Genomic DNA, 19,576 nt, shown 5'->3' with positions numbered 1-19,576 from the left:
TGGTGATTTCTACAAGTTTCCAGCATGGAAACTTGTTTCCATGGAAACATTTCCTCATGTAAACCACATCTCATTTATGTAAACTTATTAACATATCTTCTGCCTCAGCAAATGAATTTAAGGTTAAGAGTCAGTGTCCCCATTGAAATTATGGTTGTAGAACCACATAAGGTGGCAATTTTCAACACCTGGAGATTTGCTTAAGAAACAAAGGTGAGATGAAAAACACAGGCAACAAGGAAATTAGGTGCTACCTGTATGAACCTAATACCTCACTAACTTTATTCACTGATAGGAAATTCTGAGAGTATGCAACCTAAAGCCAGTGGTTCCCAACCTTTCTTAGACCATTACCCCCCGAGTGCAATCACATTAGCTATTACACCTGCCACCCATTGCCACCCCCCTCCCCTCACCACCCATTACGTTTGTTTAAGCAGTTACCACAAAGCGCCAGATAACAGGCTGTACTGCGCATGCGCAGCTACGATGACTTAGGCAGCCTGTGCTTGCTCTGCTCATACGCTTTTCATCTTATTTCTGGTGGACTTTAGTGCGTGGTGGGGCATCACGTGACCATGTGCAGCCCTGCGGCATGTTGTTGAGAGGACATACTGAGTTGTACTTAGAGCAATTGTTTTATCATATCTCACACAGATAAAGGATGGAAATAAGGAAGCAGTTCTTGGCAAAATATCATTTCAAAATTAGACTCCACAGCTCGAATTACCATATAATTTAGCTAAGGGGTGACTGACTTTAATTCGTTCTCTGCAATATTGTTATGTAGCATTTCCAACAGGTTTACATCTACACAGCACTGCAAAAAGCTAGTAGGATGGAATACAAATTTCTTGGGGGAAAAAAAGACAGTTTCTTGTGTAGCTTACACCAGAATAAAGGACAAATTTCATTACTTTCAAAATGTGAAAAAATTAACATGGTTGTCTGTGAGGCGAAGAAACTACAACTGACAGCTTATATTCTACTCTAGGAATAAATATGAAGCCATGTGGGGAGTTAAAACGATAAAAAACAGTATGCTGCCAGTCTACAATTTACCACAGAATGTCATTCTATAATTTTAAGACGTAAACACAAATTTAAGAAATAACTTCAGGCCTAGAGGAAGTACTAGACAAGTGCCTTGTGATCAAAAAACACTCACAGAAGGCAGATTTGTAAAATTCTGCTACAGCTGTCATTATATTTGAAACAAAATATTTAGTTCAAAACTACTGACCAAATTTGCCTACTTAGTCAGCTTCAAGTAAATGTTTACATATGATCATACACATAAAGCATTAAGAGATCTTACAATGTCATAAAAGGCACAGGACATCAGAGACTACTCTAGCCAGCATGGGAATTTCATAAACCACAGTACAATGCTTCATTCCACTCTTAATTGCACATTTCTATGTCCAGATGCAGTCTGAAGTACCCGATATTCAGCTTTTCATGTGGTCTTCGTGATACCAGTTCTCGGAGGTCCAGTACTGTATTCTCATGTTTGGTTCTTTATTATAGTATAATGTCATTCGTCCCAGAAAATGAAAATTTGCACTTGAAATTTAACGAAGTTGAAAGTAACCAATAGTGTGGAATGAAAACACTTCGTTCCAAATAAACTGAAGATAGAATCAAATTTCTCTACAAGACAGAAAGCTTCGTTAAGACATTAATGGTTGCTTACTAATCACGTGGAATATAAAATCATAAAATTGAAACTACTAACTTATTTTGGTCTTTCATGGTTATGAGAATGTATATTAATTCACCTGATGGCTCCCAGTCAGAGAAATCTTATTTTGATTTCATTGGACATGGGAGCTGTAAACGAAGAGAGCAGCAATATTTCGAAGAAACGAAACATATACACGGGTCACATGGGGAAGGATCACCCCCACTGTAACTCAACTTGCTCTGCGCATGCGCGAATCTGGCAGCTTGGGCGCGCCAGAAAAATTTTTCCAGGCAGCATCTGGCTACTACTGCTCATACGGCAAACAGCCACGTTTCAAGTAGCCAGAAGCGGGAGGAAGGCACTGCTCATACGTGTATTCAGCTCTGCGCATGCGCACGAGCCCGCTAGCAACTGCTCATACGAACCGATTACCATTAACACTAAGCTGTATAATCAAATGCTTTTCTCAGAACACTTGTTTTTAAAATGATGAAAGACGCAGTGTGTGTGTGTTTTGCTTAGGAAGTGCTATCTGTAAACAACTCCTCAAAGACAGTCAAGTATCTCCAAAACATGCTTCCCCTGCACTACTACTCCCCACTGTGGCACTTGCTTCACCTGCATACCAACCCCATTTAAAATCCAATGAGTCCAGTTGAGTGCACTACACTTACTGTTCTTAATTACTTCATTGCTGCAGTCCTTACTTCTGAACTGGTAGAAATTTGTTGACTTCAGGCTGTTAATATACAGCATTGTAGTAGCCCTTAGGTAGTGACTGCTGCATCCTGCTGTTAATTCATTTATCTGCTTCAAAGCAAGTAATTAAGCAATTTCTTGACTACTGCAGGTACTATCTAACTTTGACATTTTCCTGAGATATTTAAACATTTCTTACAGATATATCTCACTTATCAGCAATGTACAGGACAAAGCACATGTGGAAAGGGTGGGCATGTGAGCAGCTCATAACCACTGCAAATTGAGAAAGTATTTATTGATAACTTATACAATCAATATTAGTGTCAGTAAAGTTAACAGTAAAGATCTTTTATTAAAATAATTTTAGTTTCGTGACAGTGTCAAATCTTTCAGCTTTTATCCCTCAGATAATTTAACTATCCTGAAGGTTCCCAGCTTACAATTTTGGTTATCAAAACCACTGATGTAAACCTGAGCACACAACTTAGATTGCTGCAAGCAAACTTTGTTTAAGAAGCAAAAAAAATTACTAGCCAAACTATCATTCGCTATCTACATCTGACATTGCCGTGTCTTCCCGTGCAAACTCAAACGGCAGCGTGCAATCGATAATTCTACCAGCATCAAAAGTGCACCTCTATTCATTAGGCTGCAGGCCAAGTTACAGCTTGTCACTCACTGGATTCTAAAGTACAGCTACTTGAACCACCAGTCCTGAAAGCATTTTTCTGAAATTGTTCGGCTTGCTAATGGAAGACAATCCACACATGTAGCAATGGCCAAGAATCAACACAGGAGAACCTGGCTTTATACTGTGTGATGTGGAATAGAATTAAAATTCCCAGGAAGGAGTAATAACCACGATTATGTCACTAACATTTACATGCAACATCTTGCAAAAGCTAACAACCAAATTTTGGAAACTTTTTCGTTGTGTTTACATAAGGTCTGAAGTGGATTTGTTAGCCCAGTTAAATATAGCAAATGGCAAACTGTTACAATTTCTGATTTAGTTAGCACAATCGATATTTCTCTTTAATTAGACGAGATGTGAACAGCAACAGTTCAAAATTTCCACTTCACTGTACAAAAAGCCACTCCATACCAGCCAAAATTTTTTTTGAAAACAAGAGTAAGCCCAACAGCCCAAGAACTTTTTAAAATATGTTGCATTTATATGGTAGCGAAAATCTATCGCAGAACTGGAAAACCAGAAACGCAAATTTCCAGGCCCAATTTTGAAGTGATTACATGATCACTCAGAAATGTCATTGCAAAATCTGTTTACAAAATCCTGTTTTGGGTGAAAAGTCATTGTGAACCCAACCCATACAAAATATTTATAACAGCAACACTTATTTTCAACATATGCTTATGTTTCCTACAAGTAGGAAAGAATGTATGTGTTGGCAAAGCCAATGTATGTGAATCAAATGTAGCATTCAGTGGTATAGCACTCACAGTTATGCTGTTGGTCCACATTTACCCCAATACTACACTGCTGTATATGTAAGAAGGAAAGTGACTGTTCTGCACAGAAACTTAGAATGGTGATGCATTGCCTTCATCCCATTCCAGTCCCTTTAGCTGTTTACTACCCTGTCAACTGAAAAATTTAGTTTCCTGTCCACATTTGTCTAACTTACAGACTTGTCACATTTAACCTCAATTCCAAAATACCTGGAAAGATTTTTTCTATAGTGTGATTGGCACCAATGCAGACAGCATTACTTACAGAGAGGGGGCTGATCAAAGTAGTCCAGGGAATGTGTGAAACAAATATACCTGTGAAAATCTAAGTTCATTGGAATACCACAGCATGGATACACTTAAAACATAACAGCCTTTTTATAATTGTCAGCACTTTTTATACCCATATACTCTCTTAAACTGAAGTTCCCAAACTTATGTTAATCCCCGAAAGAAAAAAACCTCCCAGAAAAACAAATGGTACCTTTTCTAATTACCTGTCAATATTCCTCTGAAATACAATGTCGGATAACGCTGCCTCAAATAACGATTAAGTTTGAGTAACTGTCAGTACTAGTCAGCACCACAATTTGTCACTATCTGCTTCTAGTACACAAATTTCAGAATAGAGCGACAAACACTGCTCACAGAACAGCCAGCCATAACACGAGGAAGACTAAACAGTTTAGTTTATCAAACAAAATGACATGGCAAACTATTAGAAATATATACAGTTACACCAAATAAAAGTAATAAACTATCTTAGTCTGATTTAGGAATTGAACTTTTGACAAGATTCGAGCCTACAACCTGCTGCACATCAGATTTATACTCCAACTGCTGCACTATCGCAAAAATTGCGTTAAACAGTTCCAGCCACAACAAAGAATTCCAGCCTTAAAAAATTCGCCTTCACACGATACCGTGTGTGTGTGTGTGTGTGTGTGTGTGTGTGTGTGTGTGTGTGTGTGTGTGTGTGTCTCTCTCTCTCTCTCTCTCTCTCTCTCACACATGATCAAAGCACCACACCCATGACTGGGGACCTCAGCCCATCAAGCAACCTGGCAAGGAATTTGAAGTGAACCGACCACTTGCAGTTTTTTAACAACAAATAGCTCAGGTGCGACAACACACTGGAGGAAACCAGCCCCAAGGCATTTCAACTATCAGGTAATTTTAATCGGATTATACTTTAAAGTTTTGAAAAACTAGCCTATATTCCCTCAACACAAGGTACAGTTTATGAATGAAACTGCCAAGTCCAACTCATTTGAAAGAGAATTTCTTTGAGCATTTAATTGACACCTACAGCCCACCTATGGAAATGAGAGGAATAACTTTCAATAGTTAAAATTTTTAAGTTACATACTACAGCCCCTAGCATTTTTCCGTATCACACCAACATTAGGCTCTCATTGCTTCCAGTCAATCTTTTAGAAAATTGACACACTCTCAACTCAACAGGAATTTAAGAAGAGTTACAAATCACAAAAGAATAGTTCTGCAATAGAAAGTTATTCTACCATCCCTCAAAGAGGAAATTAACCTACATTCATGAAGGAGATTTCATTCTACAAATACAAAGCAGGATGGTACTCCAAAGAACCAAATTTTTAAAGATCTGAACTTGAGGATAACAGCTTACATGGGATATCCATCCTTAGATTATCTGTCAGAATAATGTAATCAAAGCTAAATCCAGTTTGCTGCTGTAATGACAGCAAAGGCACTGCCAGATCTGCAGCAGCAACCAGAAATCAACTTAGAAGTCTACCTCTGAATATAAGGTGGCTACTCAACATTGAACAAAGGAGGGGGTTTGTTTATGGAAATCCCTGATAATTCCTGGTGTGAAGAGGAATGGTTTCATGAGAAGCTCCAGGTAAATTTACAGTGAAGGGGGTGGGTGGAGATTACAATATGGACTTAAAACGACAATACTCAAACATTGACAATTTGTAAGTAATATTATACATATAGTTAACGCACTTAGAAATACTGAGAATTTCGAAATTTGTGAAAGAGAGTTGAATTTCAGTGCTACAGGTAATAGAAGACTAATAACTTATTCCCTGAGAATTTTTGGTTTCGCAGAATTGGCACCCCATCTTTCGTAATTTGTGGATATCTAGACATTGGGTAACAATATACTATATTCAGTTTCGACGAGGGTGCAGTAAGAGGACTTTTGAGTACGCGGGGGGGGGGGGGGGGGGGGGGGGGGGTTGGTAAAACTTATCCTCGACAGCAATGACATTAGAAATACTTTAACTTCTACTCCAGGAGAACAATGAAAACATTACACGCTATTTTGTCTCCATCGAGATTCGGAGAGCACTTTTCATCTCGCGTGTACAATGCAGTCAAAGATTCCATACGGAAACCTACGACAAGCTCCCATATACAATGGGGAAAGAAATAATTTGATCGCATTAGTTATTAGATTATTCTCAAAACTTTGAAATATTGGCACTGCCAACCCCCCCCCACCCCCCCTCACCAGGCCTTCTGACGGATGAACTGATTTTCGGTACTTTAGATAGAACTCAATGTTTTCAACTTCCACAGTACATCTGGTGACAAATTCAAGTTTCCGTGAAACGAAATTAGAATAGATTGAACAGCGTCATGGTTTAGCACGTTCACCTTCACCATACACGTCTAATAGAATCTGTCAAATTCCGAATGAAAACGAAACTATCGGATATTCACATAACCGTATAACACAATATTCACTCCATGGTCACTAAATTTACTGAAAATAACAAATACTCGCAACACGGGAAAGATTTTCAATAAAAACGGGGCATTTCCGCGAAACTTACATGTTAGACGAGGTTTGGCTGACGATTGGAACTGAATACCAATTAAAACCTGAAATAAAATGAAAAATATTAGTAATTATTAATCACATAAGTTAAATGTCATTAACAGTAATGTAATAAACAAAAATTTACTGTTATTTCACAGTTTAGACCCAAAATATCTCAGCACAAGACAGAGGCACTCCTTACCTTCTAACGACAAGATGGCGAAAGGACAGATATATTGCGCATTGATTGCAAATTGCCGTCGGCGTCATTGCAACCGCCAGATGGCAGAAGGCTAGCCCAGACATACATGTTATTTTGGCGCCAGTTTATAGAGTCTGCTAATTTGTATGTAGAAATGCTCCAATTTTTCAAATACTAGGCTGTTAAAATTATTCAAACCTACATAATAATTCATATTAATAAAGAGCATAATCTAGCTAAGCAATTTCAATTCATTGTCCCTCATAGGGTGCCAGAATGGCATATTTCGGCTATTTTCAATCTCTTGCCACATACGGAATAATATTTTGGGGTTCCACAACAGGGCGCCTAAAACAAATTTTTTTGTTGCAGAAGAGGGCCATCCGAATAATAACTCACAGTCATCCACAGACACACTGCAAACCCATATTCAAAAAGCTTATATATTCATTATACATATACAAATGTGTACTGTATGTCAGGACGCACATTGCAGATTTTCAGACAAATGCCGACTTTCATAACTACAATACCCGTAATAGCGCAGCACTCCATACTCAGCGAACAAAAAGAACGAATACACAAAGGCATGTGAGCCATATTGGTGCAAAACTGTACAACGCACTGCCAGTCAACATCAGGCAGTTAGAAGATGATAACAAATTTAAAACAGAATTTAAAAAATTTCTAGTAGAACAATGTTTTCATTCTGTAAATGACTATGTAGGTCAATAAATTTTTTCTGATGATATTTATAAAGGCAAAATGGAAAATACTCTATCTGTACCTAATCATTCATTACCTAATCATTCATTACATTTACATACTTAAAGGACAGCCGTTGTGTGATGTAAATATATACTTAAGCAGTGTTGTGTATATAAGGACTTGCCATTTAGGGAGGACAAAACTAAAGCCTTATTAAAAACAGACTATGCATTTAAAATAACAAGCAGGGATGTATATAGGCTATATTAATTTCATTGTATTATTATTAACTTCATTGTATTATTTTGTTTTGTACTTTTTTACGTATATATTGTTCGTGTCCCATTTCTTTGCAATGGCTTACATGTACCCTTGACAACATCCATACAATATTTATTGTCAATGGATGGATAAATAAAGTAAATAAATAAATAATAAATAAACTGCACATTAACCAGCGTTTTCAAATCCATGAATAAATATCTCCTGACTGGTGCTGAAGGGAAGGTGACAGCTTCCAGCAACGAAGATGCCAGTTGATAAGTTATTATGCTGAGAGGCGTAGAGCTCTGTTGCAACTCGCACTGACAATCAAAACCAACTTTCTAACAGGAACTGAAGTGGCGCCATTCACAGGACTTTCAAGTGGAAACTCTCAGATTCCATTGGCTTTAGTCGACTGATGACATTTTGGCAATATACAGCATGAAGAGTTAGCAGGGTCGCGTGGTTGGGTTGTTTGGGGAAGGAGACCAAGGAGACCAGACAGCGAGGTCATCGGTCTCATCGGGTTAGGGAAGGATGGGGAAGGAAGTCGGCCGTGCCCTTTCAGAGGAACCATCCTGGCATTTACCTGGAGTGATTTAGGGAAATCACGGAAAACCTAAATCAGGACGGCCGGACGCGGGATTGAACCGTCGTCCTCCTGAATGCGAGTCCAGTGTCTAACCACTGCGCCACCTCGCTCGGTCAGAGTCGCGGCATATGGATCTGCTAGTGCTCGCGACGGGAGCAACCGACATGGGAGTTACATAGTCAATGGAGTGCCCGTCAGCGGGGCTTGCAAGAAGACATTGACGTCATCAACAGAAGCCTGACATTGCTTGTGGAACTCGTAAACACTCTCTTTCTACCCATACCTTGCTCCAGCTGCAGCAGCAGCAATAGAAGTAGCAGTAGTAGTATGAAACGACCTTAAACGCTCCGCATAAGAATGATGAAACCCAGCTACGTCCACAAGCAACAACCATTACCAAACACACGAAGACACCGAGGACGATTGTCGCCCCAACAATCGCATCTGAAGAGAAAACTGCATCTTTCATTGAAGATGGATTTATAAACTTCTCGCTGTCATAGGACAAGAGCAGTATAACTGAAAGTGGATGAACCACCTGTCAGCGCTAACAATGCACGCATCACACTAGGTCAACAAAGAACGGACTTTAGAAGAACTGGCACTAACCTCCAATGAGCTTTTACCGCCGCGGATTGTTATCGAGTGCCCGGGCAACTACATGGAGTTCCAGAACATAGCGAAAGCAGTTCACAATTCACGTTATTGGTAGTTGAATGGGACATCCTGAAGGTACGTGTTCGAAATGTTCTTGAATACACAGCAGTTGTTGATAGCAAGTAGTAGGAGATACCCCTACTACTCACTTAACACCATGCCTCAGAAGCTACTGAAAATGTGCATCCAGGATGTACATTTGAACATCAAACTCACTGACGTCAAAGAACACATGGAATCAGAAGGTTCTAGAGCTTGTGAAGGCAACAAAGACGTCCATATGGACGCTTCTAGCGAATGTGATTCTCACTTATAACCTCTTTCAATAGAAATTGAAGCAAAAAGAGCCCTCTACATTGGTTTTTTACGTCAGGGATTCATATATGTTGTCAAGTACTGCAACATGGCCATAACACGTACCAAATGTGTAACAGATTATAACTCCAGGGAGTGTTCAAAGGGGAAGATAGAGCTAGCTGTCATTAGTACAAACTGTGGCGAAAAACATGTTGCCAGCTGTTGTCGACGTCAGCCTTCAAAAGGGCTGTTTCCAAGTAGAAGGGATAACAAATGCTGCCCAAATCAACTGCCACCACATTACGGAAGAGTATGAGCTGTGCTGTAGCACTTATTGGACAAAAGCTCAACGAGCCCACAACTATCCAGCCACAACGGCTTTGCAAGCAACAACAACCACATTGCAGCTAAGGATGTACCACTGACACCACAATCTACAATGGCAGCTACACATGATACCCATCTGGAGCAGCAACCCAGAAGGCCTAGCAGGATTACCACGTAAACCTACAGAAGAAGAAGGAGCAAAATCCATCCACAGATGTCAGTCCATGCACACACACACCAACAAAGGCCAAGATCATCAACAGCCTGACTGACATCTCCGGAATTAGTGAGAGGAGCAACTGAATGAAAGCAATGAATTCAGATGGTTGCTGTTTTACCTGTCGCTTGGATTATTATTTGTTGATTTCTTTCGAGTGAAACTGGCCTGTGGGAGCAACTGAATAAAAACAACTGACACAGACTATTTTAGTTGGCAAAGTCACTGAATTATTTATTTTTTCTTTATAATCGTACACAGTCTGCATTTTTTCTGTCAGATAAACCACATACTGCTCATGTAAACTAAGTTGGCATTCAGTGTGGTGGCTGATGGAATTGTCCATAAAGGCGTTTCCATTTATGTTCATGACTATCAGCCAGTGCACCGAGTGTCAACTTAGTTTGCGAGAATGGTATTCGTTCTTCAACTAAAACCAATTTTTAGAGTGTTAGTTGTCTGAGATATCCATTCATTCTTCTGACTGAAACCAGTTTGTAGTACTTTCATTGGTTGAACTAAAGCAGTGGTATGCAATTAGGGTACACATACTACTGGAGGACAGACCAACCCCCAGGGTACATGAAGATATCCCATGGGACACATCAAAGTTATAATAAGCATATATTCATTTAATTATGCACTGAACTGGTAATACTTATGTTGTTTAGAACAGATTAATACACTGATGTGCATTAAATTGTTACAGATGCAATTGACATGTGACCAATAAGCTCATGTATTGTTGAGGCTACAAAGCTTAACATAAAAGTTCCATTAGGGGCACATGAAGGAGAAAGGAACATTGTCAAATTTTAAGGACTGTTTGTAATCAATTTTACTGAAAAAAGTGTGACAATGCTCATCAATTAAAAATCATTTAATTTAGCACTTAAACACTTATTCAGACATTTATTTGTTTGGAAGGAAAATATATTGTGCAGAAAATTACATTACTAAATATGTATGTACAAATCATACCTGTGCACACGAACCGGTTTACATTTCACAGCCTTTAAAAAGTAGCATGTATAGTAATTCACGAGTATCAAGAGTTGCTATTCGCATTCACACATTGGTGCTACAATTTCAGAGTTAAGACCACAGTGTAACATAACAGTCATGACACTCACGGCTGTAAAGGTTGTTAGCGTTTGACAGATGGCGCGACACTAGCACTCCAAGCGGCGAGTAAGGTGAACGTCAGACGCGTCGTAAGCGTAATGTTTGTTTTACATCAATTTTCTACGTAATTTACGTAATATTTGAGTTATTTACTTGCCTCCAAGGCTTTGTGTAGTATCAGAAGGCATATATGTTTCTAAAAACGATTCTAAAATAAGCGCAAGTATGGACAAAAACAATGAATCGAGTGGCAAGCTACAACACATTCCTGAAGAAACACTTGTGACGTTGGATAGAATTGCAGCTTACAACGTTCATATCAAAAGAATACAAACACACAGATTCACACGTAAGAAGCACAGAAATGTACCTCTGCACTCAAAAGCGATCGACAGCTCATTTATCGTTCTGCAGGTCTACTGTGTTTGTTATTGTCGCCTGTTGCCACAAGTACGACCTTCATATTTATATTATTTTAAGTGGGACAAGCAACTGCCAAATAGTGGGAGAAATATGTTGAAAACATTATAATGAGCTGATTACATTACATTTCACGCAAAACCAAATATTTGAATAATTTTCAAACGATCTGTCAGTGAACAAGGTGCTAACAAAATAATGTCATCATACGAAGGAAGCAAGGAAAATTAAGGGACTAACAACGGAAGGGAATGAAATACGTACCAGACATTACGTGTTTGTAAGACATGAATAATTGCAGTTAATCTAACCACTTAATCATCAAAGCTAGGTCTGTGTTGACGATTCACACGTATCCGGCACTGATTTGAACTGGCTGCTTGTGTGTCATAGGACTGTTTTGCAGCTTTAGATTGATTGTCGAATCTTTGTGGCAATTTCCTGTTCATCATCAGTTGAGGTGGCTTATTTGGGATGTCAAACAGCATGGGTACTGCATTCCACACGTCTTTATTATTGTCTGTGTTCATTAACTGGTTTTGTTAGAAATGTAGCGAACAAAACCTAATTTTATTATACAGGTAAACTGGGTCTTTTTTCATAAGGTCTTCTCATCTGCTCTTAAGTAGCCATTTTCTGCTCCTAAATTTTTTTTTCCTTTATTGTGATTTCATTCCCCTGCCCTATATGGGCAGGGGAGGGCTGTCAGTGGCACAATCCGCCGCTCTTCAGCCGAGTAACATGACAAAATGAGAATAAAATGTTACATACATAAGGCGAGAAAGGGGAACTTAAAACAGAATAATGGGAGAAAATGGAGGTAAAAATAGACTAACACGGAGATGTTCATGGAGGACAGTTAAAAGTCACCAGAAAGTTAAAAACCACAGTTGGCGAGTCTTCAAAACTCAGAAGATACTGAATGGACATGCGCAAGTTAAAAGTCGGCCACAGTGGTAAAAACACTCTGGAACAACACACTTAAAACCCACTTGGAGCACACACGATGAAGAATAAAACTGCCAGATGGGACCTGCCGAGGGAAAGGACAAAGAGGATGGAAAAGGAGGGGAGAGCATGGGGCGGCAGGGGAAGCGGCGGGATGAAGAGAGGAGGGGCATCAGTGGGTACCCGAAAGGGCAGGCGATACGTGGGGCGGGAGATGAAGAGGGAAGACAGGGCAGGAGGGAGCGCAGAGACACTGAAAGGAGGCACAAGAGATGGAGAGGGATCTGATCCTAAAACGAAACATTAATCATTAATACACATGAAGTTTGCAAGTGAATCCTAACGATACAGTTTAGTAATATGATAGTATATACCTCTCAGGATCCTTAGGAAACCTAAAAAAGGCAGCTATGGTGTCTTCCTCCTGTTGTTGCTGCAAATTATGGCACTACAAATGCTCCCGTTTGTAAAAACCTTTGTAGAAATCAAAATAAACAACCACTATTCGCTTTAACGATCGCGCCGAACTCACAGTTTAAGTTACTGGCCGCTTGGGGGGCTGCTGGCGCTGTAGGCAACAAAATCTAGGCGAAGTGTTGCGACTGTTATGTTAGACTTTGGCTAAGACCATCTCTGTAAACATCCGTACCCCTCTGGACGACTGGGAGCATCAATTACTAGAGTTGCCTGAGCTCCTGTGCACTCAGAAGGAGGGGCCACGACATTGGGATCAGGGAATTAGTGCAAACTCTGTACACCTTTAGCAGGCCAGTAAAACAACATAATAATGTGAAAATAGTAAGGTGCACTACTCTGGTAATTCTGAGGAAATCGCAAGAGATGTTTTACCCACCTATCATGAAATGATGTGCCTGTGAGAAGGTGGTAGCTGAAAGAGGTTGTTGTGGTCATGTGGCTAGCGATCGCACTTGGTGACAGGGTTGCAGACGAGGCGGTGGATCGAATCTTGTGTAACACTTATCTTTAATTCAACATTTTTTTCATCATTGGTCATATTATTTAATTTATATGACATTTGAGAGGTAATACAATGAAAAAACTTCGTATATTTGCATGAAGTATTTGCATGACGTTTTAATTTATGTTTTCCATGTCTATATGACAAATAACATCCTGCAACATGTGATGTCGATAGCACATCTGACGAGTAATTGTACATTACTCTCGTGGTCTGGCACATTGTAACTTACTGTATTACTGATTGCGAATAACGTCATTGGCATCATTATTTATCGAGGTTTTACTTGGACTTTCCAGGCCTGTCCCTCAGCCTTGAAAATTTACAAACAGTAACTAGTCAAATAACATACGAAATTCACTACAACTTCATGAAAATGCACATGGTTTTATTCATTATATTACCTCTTAAATTTCATATAAATTAACTAATGTGACCAGTGATGAAAGAAACGTAGATTTAAAAATGCGTTAGCAGGATTCGAATTGTTGCCTTATCCAAGACCCCCCTCCAGGGAAGTGCGAACGCTAACCACGTGACCACAACTACTTTCAGCAGCTACTTTCTTCACATAGGTACATCATTTACGTAATAAACGTGTAAAAATTCTTTTGTGATTTTCTCGGAATAGCCAGAGTAGTGCACCTTACTACTTCCACATAATGTTGTTTTAATGGCCTGCTAAAGTGTAAAAAGTCTGAAGTAAATCTGTGATTCCAACGTCATCGCCTCGCCTTGCCAGCTGGGTGGAAACATTCAATCATTTTGACATAGTTAAGTCAGTATTAGTGATGGGCTATACTGCGATTTTACGATATCAGTGATTTCTGTGAATGCTACTTTTCAGTATCTGTTATTCTTAACTGTGATTTGTCGCAGTTAAGAGTCGCAGTTAAGGAACATTGGTCGTGTATCCCTCCGCCACTGCTATTTCTGCGATTTCTGCTACTTCCGCGATTTCTGCTACTTCTGCGATTTCTGTGACTTCTGCTACTTCTGCGATTTCTGTGACTTATGCTTTTTCTGCGATTTCTGTGATTCCTGCGATTTCTGCGACTTACCACCGTATGAAAAAGTTACATCTGTCAACACAGAAAATTGCATCTCAACAAACCTGTCATTGGCAAGTATGTTTTACGTTTTTTCTTCCGTTGGCTTTAATTTTGTATTAAAGAAACAACTGTGAAAATATTAATAGTGTAATTAATATGTAAGTAGCCGTACAGTACCGTAATTGTTCGTATTTAGAAAATGAATTCTAACATATTGTTATGTTCACAGGTACCTGAACTACATTTAGTCACTCAGTAAAGTGATAACTCAAAATATCATTGTCAACAGATCTGAAGAAATTGCCACTGCGTCTTTAGACCGTTTTCGTCAGACGAGAGGTTAGTTTCTAAGCGTTTCGATGGACTTAATTACTTCAGTGAGATCGTTCTTGCAAATGTGATATTCATTATAGCAAATATTAGCAATCTACTCTGTCAGTTATATTGCTAGTAATTAATGACAGCAAAAATTGTTTAATAATCCTTGTGTTTTTGCAGACACAGTTCTGACTCTGATTACTGGTTGCTGTACGTATCTATCCACATCAAGGCTGTTTTTGAGAGAGACTCGTGAAGATTCAAGACAGCTGTTAGAGGATTTGCAGTTTAAAAGTGAAATAATTGTGAAATAAGTGTGTGAATGATTAAACTGTGTTTTATTGAAGTTGTTGTGCGATTTTAAAGGAATAATAAATGTCAAATACAGTGAGTGAATAATAAAAAATCTCATATTCCACGTGTTTAAGCCGTCCTATACCCATAATTTTCCGCCACTTACTTATTGGTAAACACTTGTTGGAGAGTGACATGCCGCCCCCCCCCCCCCTTTCTCCACAATCTTGGTGTGACACTGACCTGTAACATATCCCGAAGTCTACAATATGAGTTTTGAGGCTGTTGATACGAAAGTGGGAAGTACAGATCTTCCAGTTAAATCAGGAATAGCTTAAGTGCATTACTTGAAAGTAACACAGGAAAAGCTTACTTATGTAGGTGGTAGTAGTGTCGGCAAAAAGTTCTTGTGTGTGAAGTTGCCATGTAGAACACCAGGTGTAAAACTTTTCTCCCAAGTCTTGAACTGTGTCGGAACAAAAGTGAGGCTTCATATGACTGTTTTCATTTCTCTACAGTTATACAGATGTCTGAGTTCTGCTGTGTTAACACTGCAAAGTCCTGTAGGCATGTGGAGTATTAACCAAAACTGTCATATTGGAAGCAGAATCAAACACATTTGTTACGTTACTTGACATTTTCAGGAGAAAAAGGCAATGTCGCTTCTTATTAATATAATACATTCAGAGTCACAGCAGTATTTGACCAACCATAACTGATGCTGAATGTGCATGTCGTCATATAATATGAAGGGCTTATTTCAATAGTGGTACAAGTCCATTACCTCCACTTTTCTGTCTATAATGCTTCTGAAATTAGTGATCCAAACATAAATAAAGGTTCATCTCTAGCAAGAAGCCATATGCTTGAATATTTCTGGTATCTCAAATGCAGATTTGTCAGCGTTCATTTAACTTTACGACTCTGTATCTCTAAATGAACAAAAATGGACTTGTACCACTATTGAAATAAGCCCTTCATATGCACACACAGCACATCGATCTCGTGAGGCACAAGGCACTCATAACGAAGTACGTACGTCGGTCAACAGATGACACTAGGAAAAGTATGTTAACTGCGCTTTTTAGTTGCTACTTGCGACTCTTAGTTGCGATTTGTCACGGAAATCGCAGTTTGACTCGGTAGCGAATAGCGTAGTATGAACTTTGCTCAACAGATGGCAGTGCTAACTGCGCTTTTTAGTTGCTACTTGCGACTCTTAGTTGCGACTTGTCACGGAAATCGCAGTTGGACTCCATAGCGTACCGCAGAGATGGACGTAGTACGAACTTTGGCCAACAGATGCCACTGTTAACCGCGCTTTTTAGTTGCTACTGATTTTCGGTACTTTAGATAGAACTCAATGTTTTCAACTTCCACAGTACATCTGGTGACAAATTCAAGTTTCCGTGAAACGAAATTAGAATAGATTGAACAGCGTCATGGTTTAGCACGTTCACCTTCACCATACACGTCTAATAGAATCTGTCAAATTCCGAATGAAAACGAAACTATCGGATATTCACATAACCGTATAACACAACATTCATTCCATGGTCACTAAATTTACTGAAAATAACAAATACTCGCAACACGGGAAAGATTTTCAATAAAAACGGGGCATTTCCGCGAAACTTACATGTTAGACGAGGTTTGGCTGACGATTGGAACTGAATACCAATTAAAACCTGAAATAAAATGAAAAATATTAGTAATTATTAATCACATAAGTTAAATGTCATTAACAGTAATGTAATAAACAAAAATTTACTGTTATTTCACAGTTTAGACCCAAAATATCTCAGCACAAGACAGAGGCACTCCTTACCTTCTAACGACAAGATGGCGAAAGGACAGATATATTGCGCATTGATTGCAAATTGCCGTCGGCGTCATTGCAACCGCCAGATGGCAGAAGGCTAGCCCAGACATGCATGTTATTTTGGCGCCAGTTTATAGAGTCTGCTAATTTGTATGTAGAAATGCTCCAATTTTTCAAATACTAGGCTGTTAAAATTATTCAAACCTACATAATAATTCATATTAATAAAGAGCATAATCTAGCTAAGCAATTTCAATTCATTGTCCCTCATAGGGTGCCAGAATGGCATATTTCGGCTATTTTCAATCTCTTGCCACATACGGAATAATATTTTGGGGTTCCACAACAGGGCGCCTAAAACAAATTTTTTTGTTGCAGAAGAGGGCCATCCGAATAATAACTCACAGTCATCCACAGACACACTGCAAACCCATATTCAAAAAGCTTATATATTCATTATACATATACAAATGTGTACTGTATGTCAGGACGCACATTGCAGATTTTCAGACAAATGCCGACTTTCATAACTACAATACCCGTAATAGCGCAGCACTCCATACTCAGCGAACAAAAAGAACGAATACACAAAGGCATGTGAGCCATATTGGTGCAAAACTGTACAACGCACTGCCAGTCAACATCAGGCAGTTAGAAGATGATGACAAATTTAAAACAGAATTTAAAAAATTTCTAGTAGAACAATGTTTTCATTCTGTAAATGACTATGTAGGTCAATAAATTTTTTCTGATGATATTTATAAAGGGAAAATGGAAAATACTCTATCTGTACCTAATATTTCATTACTTAATCATTCATTACATTTACATACTTAAAGGACAGCCGTTGTGTGATGTAAATATATACTTAAGCAGTGTTGTGTATATAAGGACTTGCCATTTAGGGAGGACAAAACTAAAGCCTTATTAAAAACAGACTATGCATTTAAAATAACAAGCAGGGATGTATATAGGCTATATTAATTTCATTGTATTATTATTAACTTCATTGTATTATTTTGTTTTGTACTTTTTTACGTATATATTGTTCGTGTCCCATTTCTTTGCAATGGCTTACATGTACCCTTGACAACATCCATACAATATTTATTGTCAATGGATGGATAAATAAAGTAAATAAATAAATAATAAATAAACTGCACATTAACCAGCGTTTTCAAATCCATGAATAAATATCTCCTGACTGGTGCTGAAGGGAAGGTGACAGCTTCCAGCAACGAAGATGCCAGTTGATAAGTTATTATGCTGAGAGGCGTAGAGCTCTGTTGCAACTCGCACTGACAATCAAAACCAACTTTCTAACAGGAACTGAAGTGGCGCCATTCACAGGACTTTCAAGTGGAAACTCTCAGATTCCATTGGCTTTAGTCGACTGATGACATTTTGGCAATATACAGCATGAAGAGTTAGCAGGGTCGCGTGGTTGGGTTGTTTGGGGAAGGAGACCAAGGAGACCAGACAGCGAGGTCATCGGTCTCATCGGGTTAGGGAAGGATGGGGAAGGAAGTCGGCCGTGCCCTTTCAGAGGAACCATCCTGGCATTTACCTGGAGTGATTTAGGGAAATCACGGAAAACCTAAATCAGGACGGCCGGACGCGGGATTGAACCGTCGTCCTCCTGAATGCGAGTCCAGTGTCTAACCACTGCGCCACCTCGCTCGGTCAGAGTCGCGGCATATGGATCTGCTAGTGCTCGCGACGGGAGCAACCGACATGGGAGTTACATAGTCAATGGAGTGCCCGTCAGCGGGGCTTGCAAGAAGACATTGACGTCATCAACAGAAGCCTGACATTGCTTGTGGAACTCGTAAACACTCTCTTTCTACCCATACCTTGCTCCAGCTGCAGCAGCAGCAATAGAAGTAGCAGTAGTAGTATGAAACGACCTTAAACGCTCCGCATAAGAATGATGAAACCCAGCTACGTCCACAAGCAACAACCATTACCAAACACACGAAGACACCGAGGACGATCGTCGCCCCAACAATCGCATCTGAAGAGAAAACTGCATCTTTCATTGAAGATGGATTTATAAACTTCTCGCTGTCATAGGACAAGAGCAGTATAACTGAGAGTGGATGAACCACCTGTCAGCGCTAACAATGCACGCATCACACTAGGTCAACAAAGAACGGACTTTAGAAGAACTGGTACTAACCTCCAATGAGCTTTTACCGCCGCGGATTGTTATCGAGTGCCCGGGCAACTACATGGAGTTCCAGAACATAGCGAAAGCAGTTCACAATTCACGTTATTGGTAGTTGAATGGGACATCCTGAAGGTACGTGTTCGAAATGTTCTTGAATACACAGCAGTTGTTGATAGCAAGTAGTAGGAGATACCCCTACTACTCACTTAACACCATGCCTCAGAAGCTACTGAAAATGTGCATCCAGGATGTACATTTGAACATCAAACTCACTGACGTCAAAGAACACATGGAATCAGAAGGTTCTAGAGCTTGTGAAGGCAACAAAGACGTCCATATGGACGCTTCTAGCGAATGTGATTCTCACTTATAACCTCTTTCAATAGAAATTGAAGCAAAAAGAGCCCTCCACATTGGTTTTTTACGTCAGGGATTCATACATGTTGTCAAGTACTGCAACATGGCCATAACACGTACCAAATGTGTAACAGATTATAACTCCAGGGAGTGTTC

At 39.4% G+C, this 19,576-nt stretch overlaps 1 protein-coding gene across 6 annotated transcripts in view; it reads right to left on the bottom strand.

Moving 5' to 3' along the window:
- The window catches only part of LOC126175857 (uncharacterized), a 32,462-nt gene extending 15,470 nt beyond the window's left edge, over positions 1–16,992 (bottom strand). The window contains exons 1-2 of one of the 6 annotated variants that reach the window (XM_049922865.1): positions 16,900–16,992; positions 16,711–16,759 (exon numbers count right to left, since the gene is read on the bottom strand). In XM_049922865.1, coding sequence (XP_049778822.1) covers positions 16,711–16,712 — 2 coding nt within the window. In that variant the 5' untranslated portion in view covers positions 16,713–16,759; positions 16,900–16,992. Of the gene's footprint in view, positions 1–6,684; positions 6,734–6,816; positions 6,841–6,873; positions 6,967–16,710; positions 16,760–16,842; positions 16,867–16,899 lie in introns of those variants that run through there. The other 5 variants (XM_049922866.1, XM_049922869.1, XM_049922868.1 and 2 more) reach the window with 5 other exon arrangements.
- Between the last annotated feature and the right edge of the window lie 2,584 nt (positions 16,993–19,576).

This window comes from Schistocerca cancellata, chromosome 3 (assembly GCF_023864275.1).
Source record: "Schistocerca cancellata isolate TAMUIC-IGC-003103 chromosome 3, iqSchCanc2.1, whole genome shotgun sequence".
NCBI lineage: Eukaryota > Metazoa > Arthropoda > Insecta > Orthoptera > Acrididae > Schistocerca > Schistocerca cancellata.
This window is presented reverse-complemented; position numbering and strand designations above follow the sequence as displayed.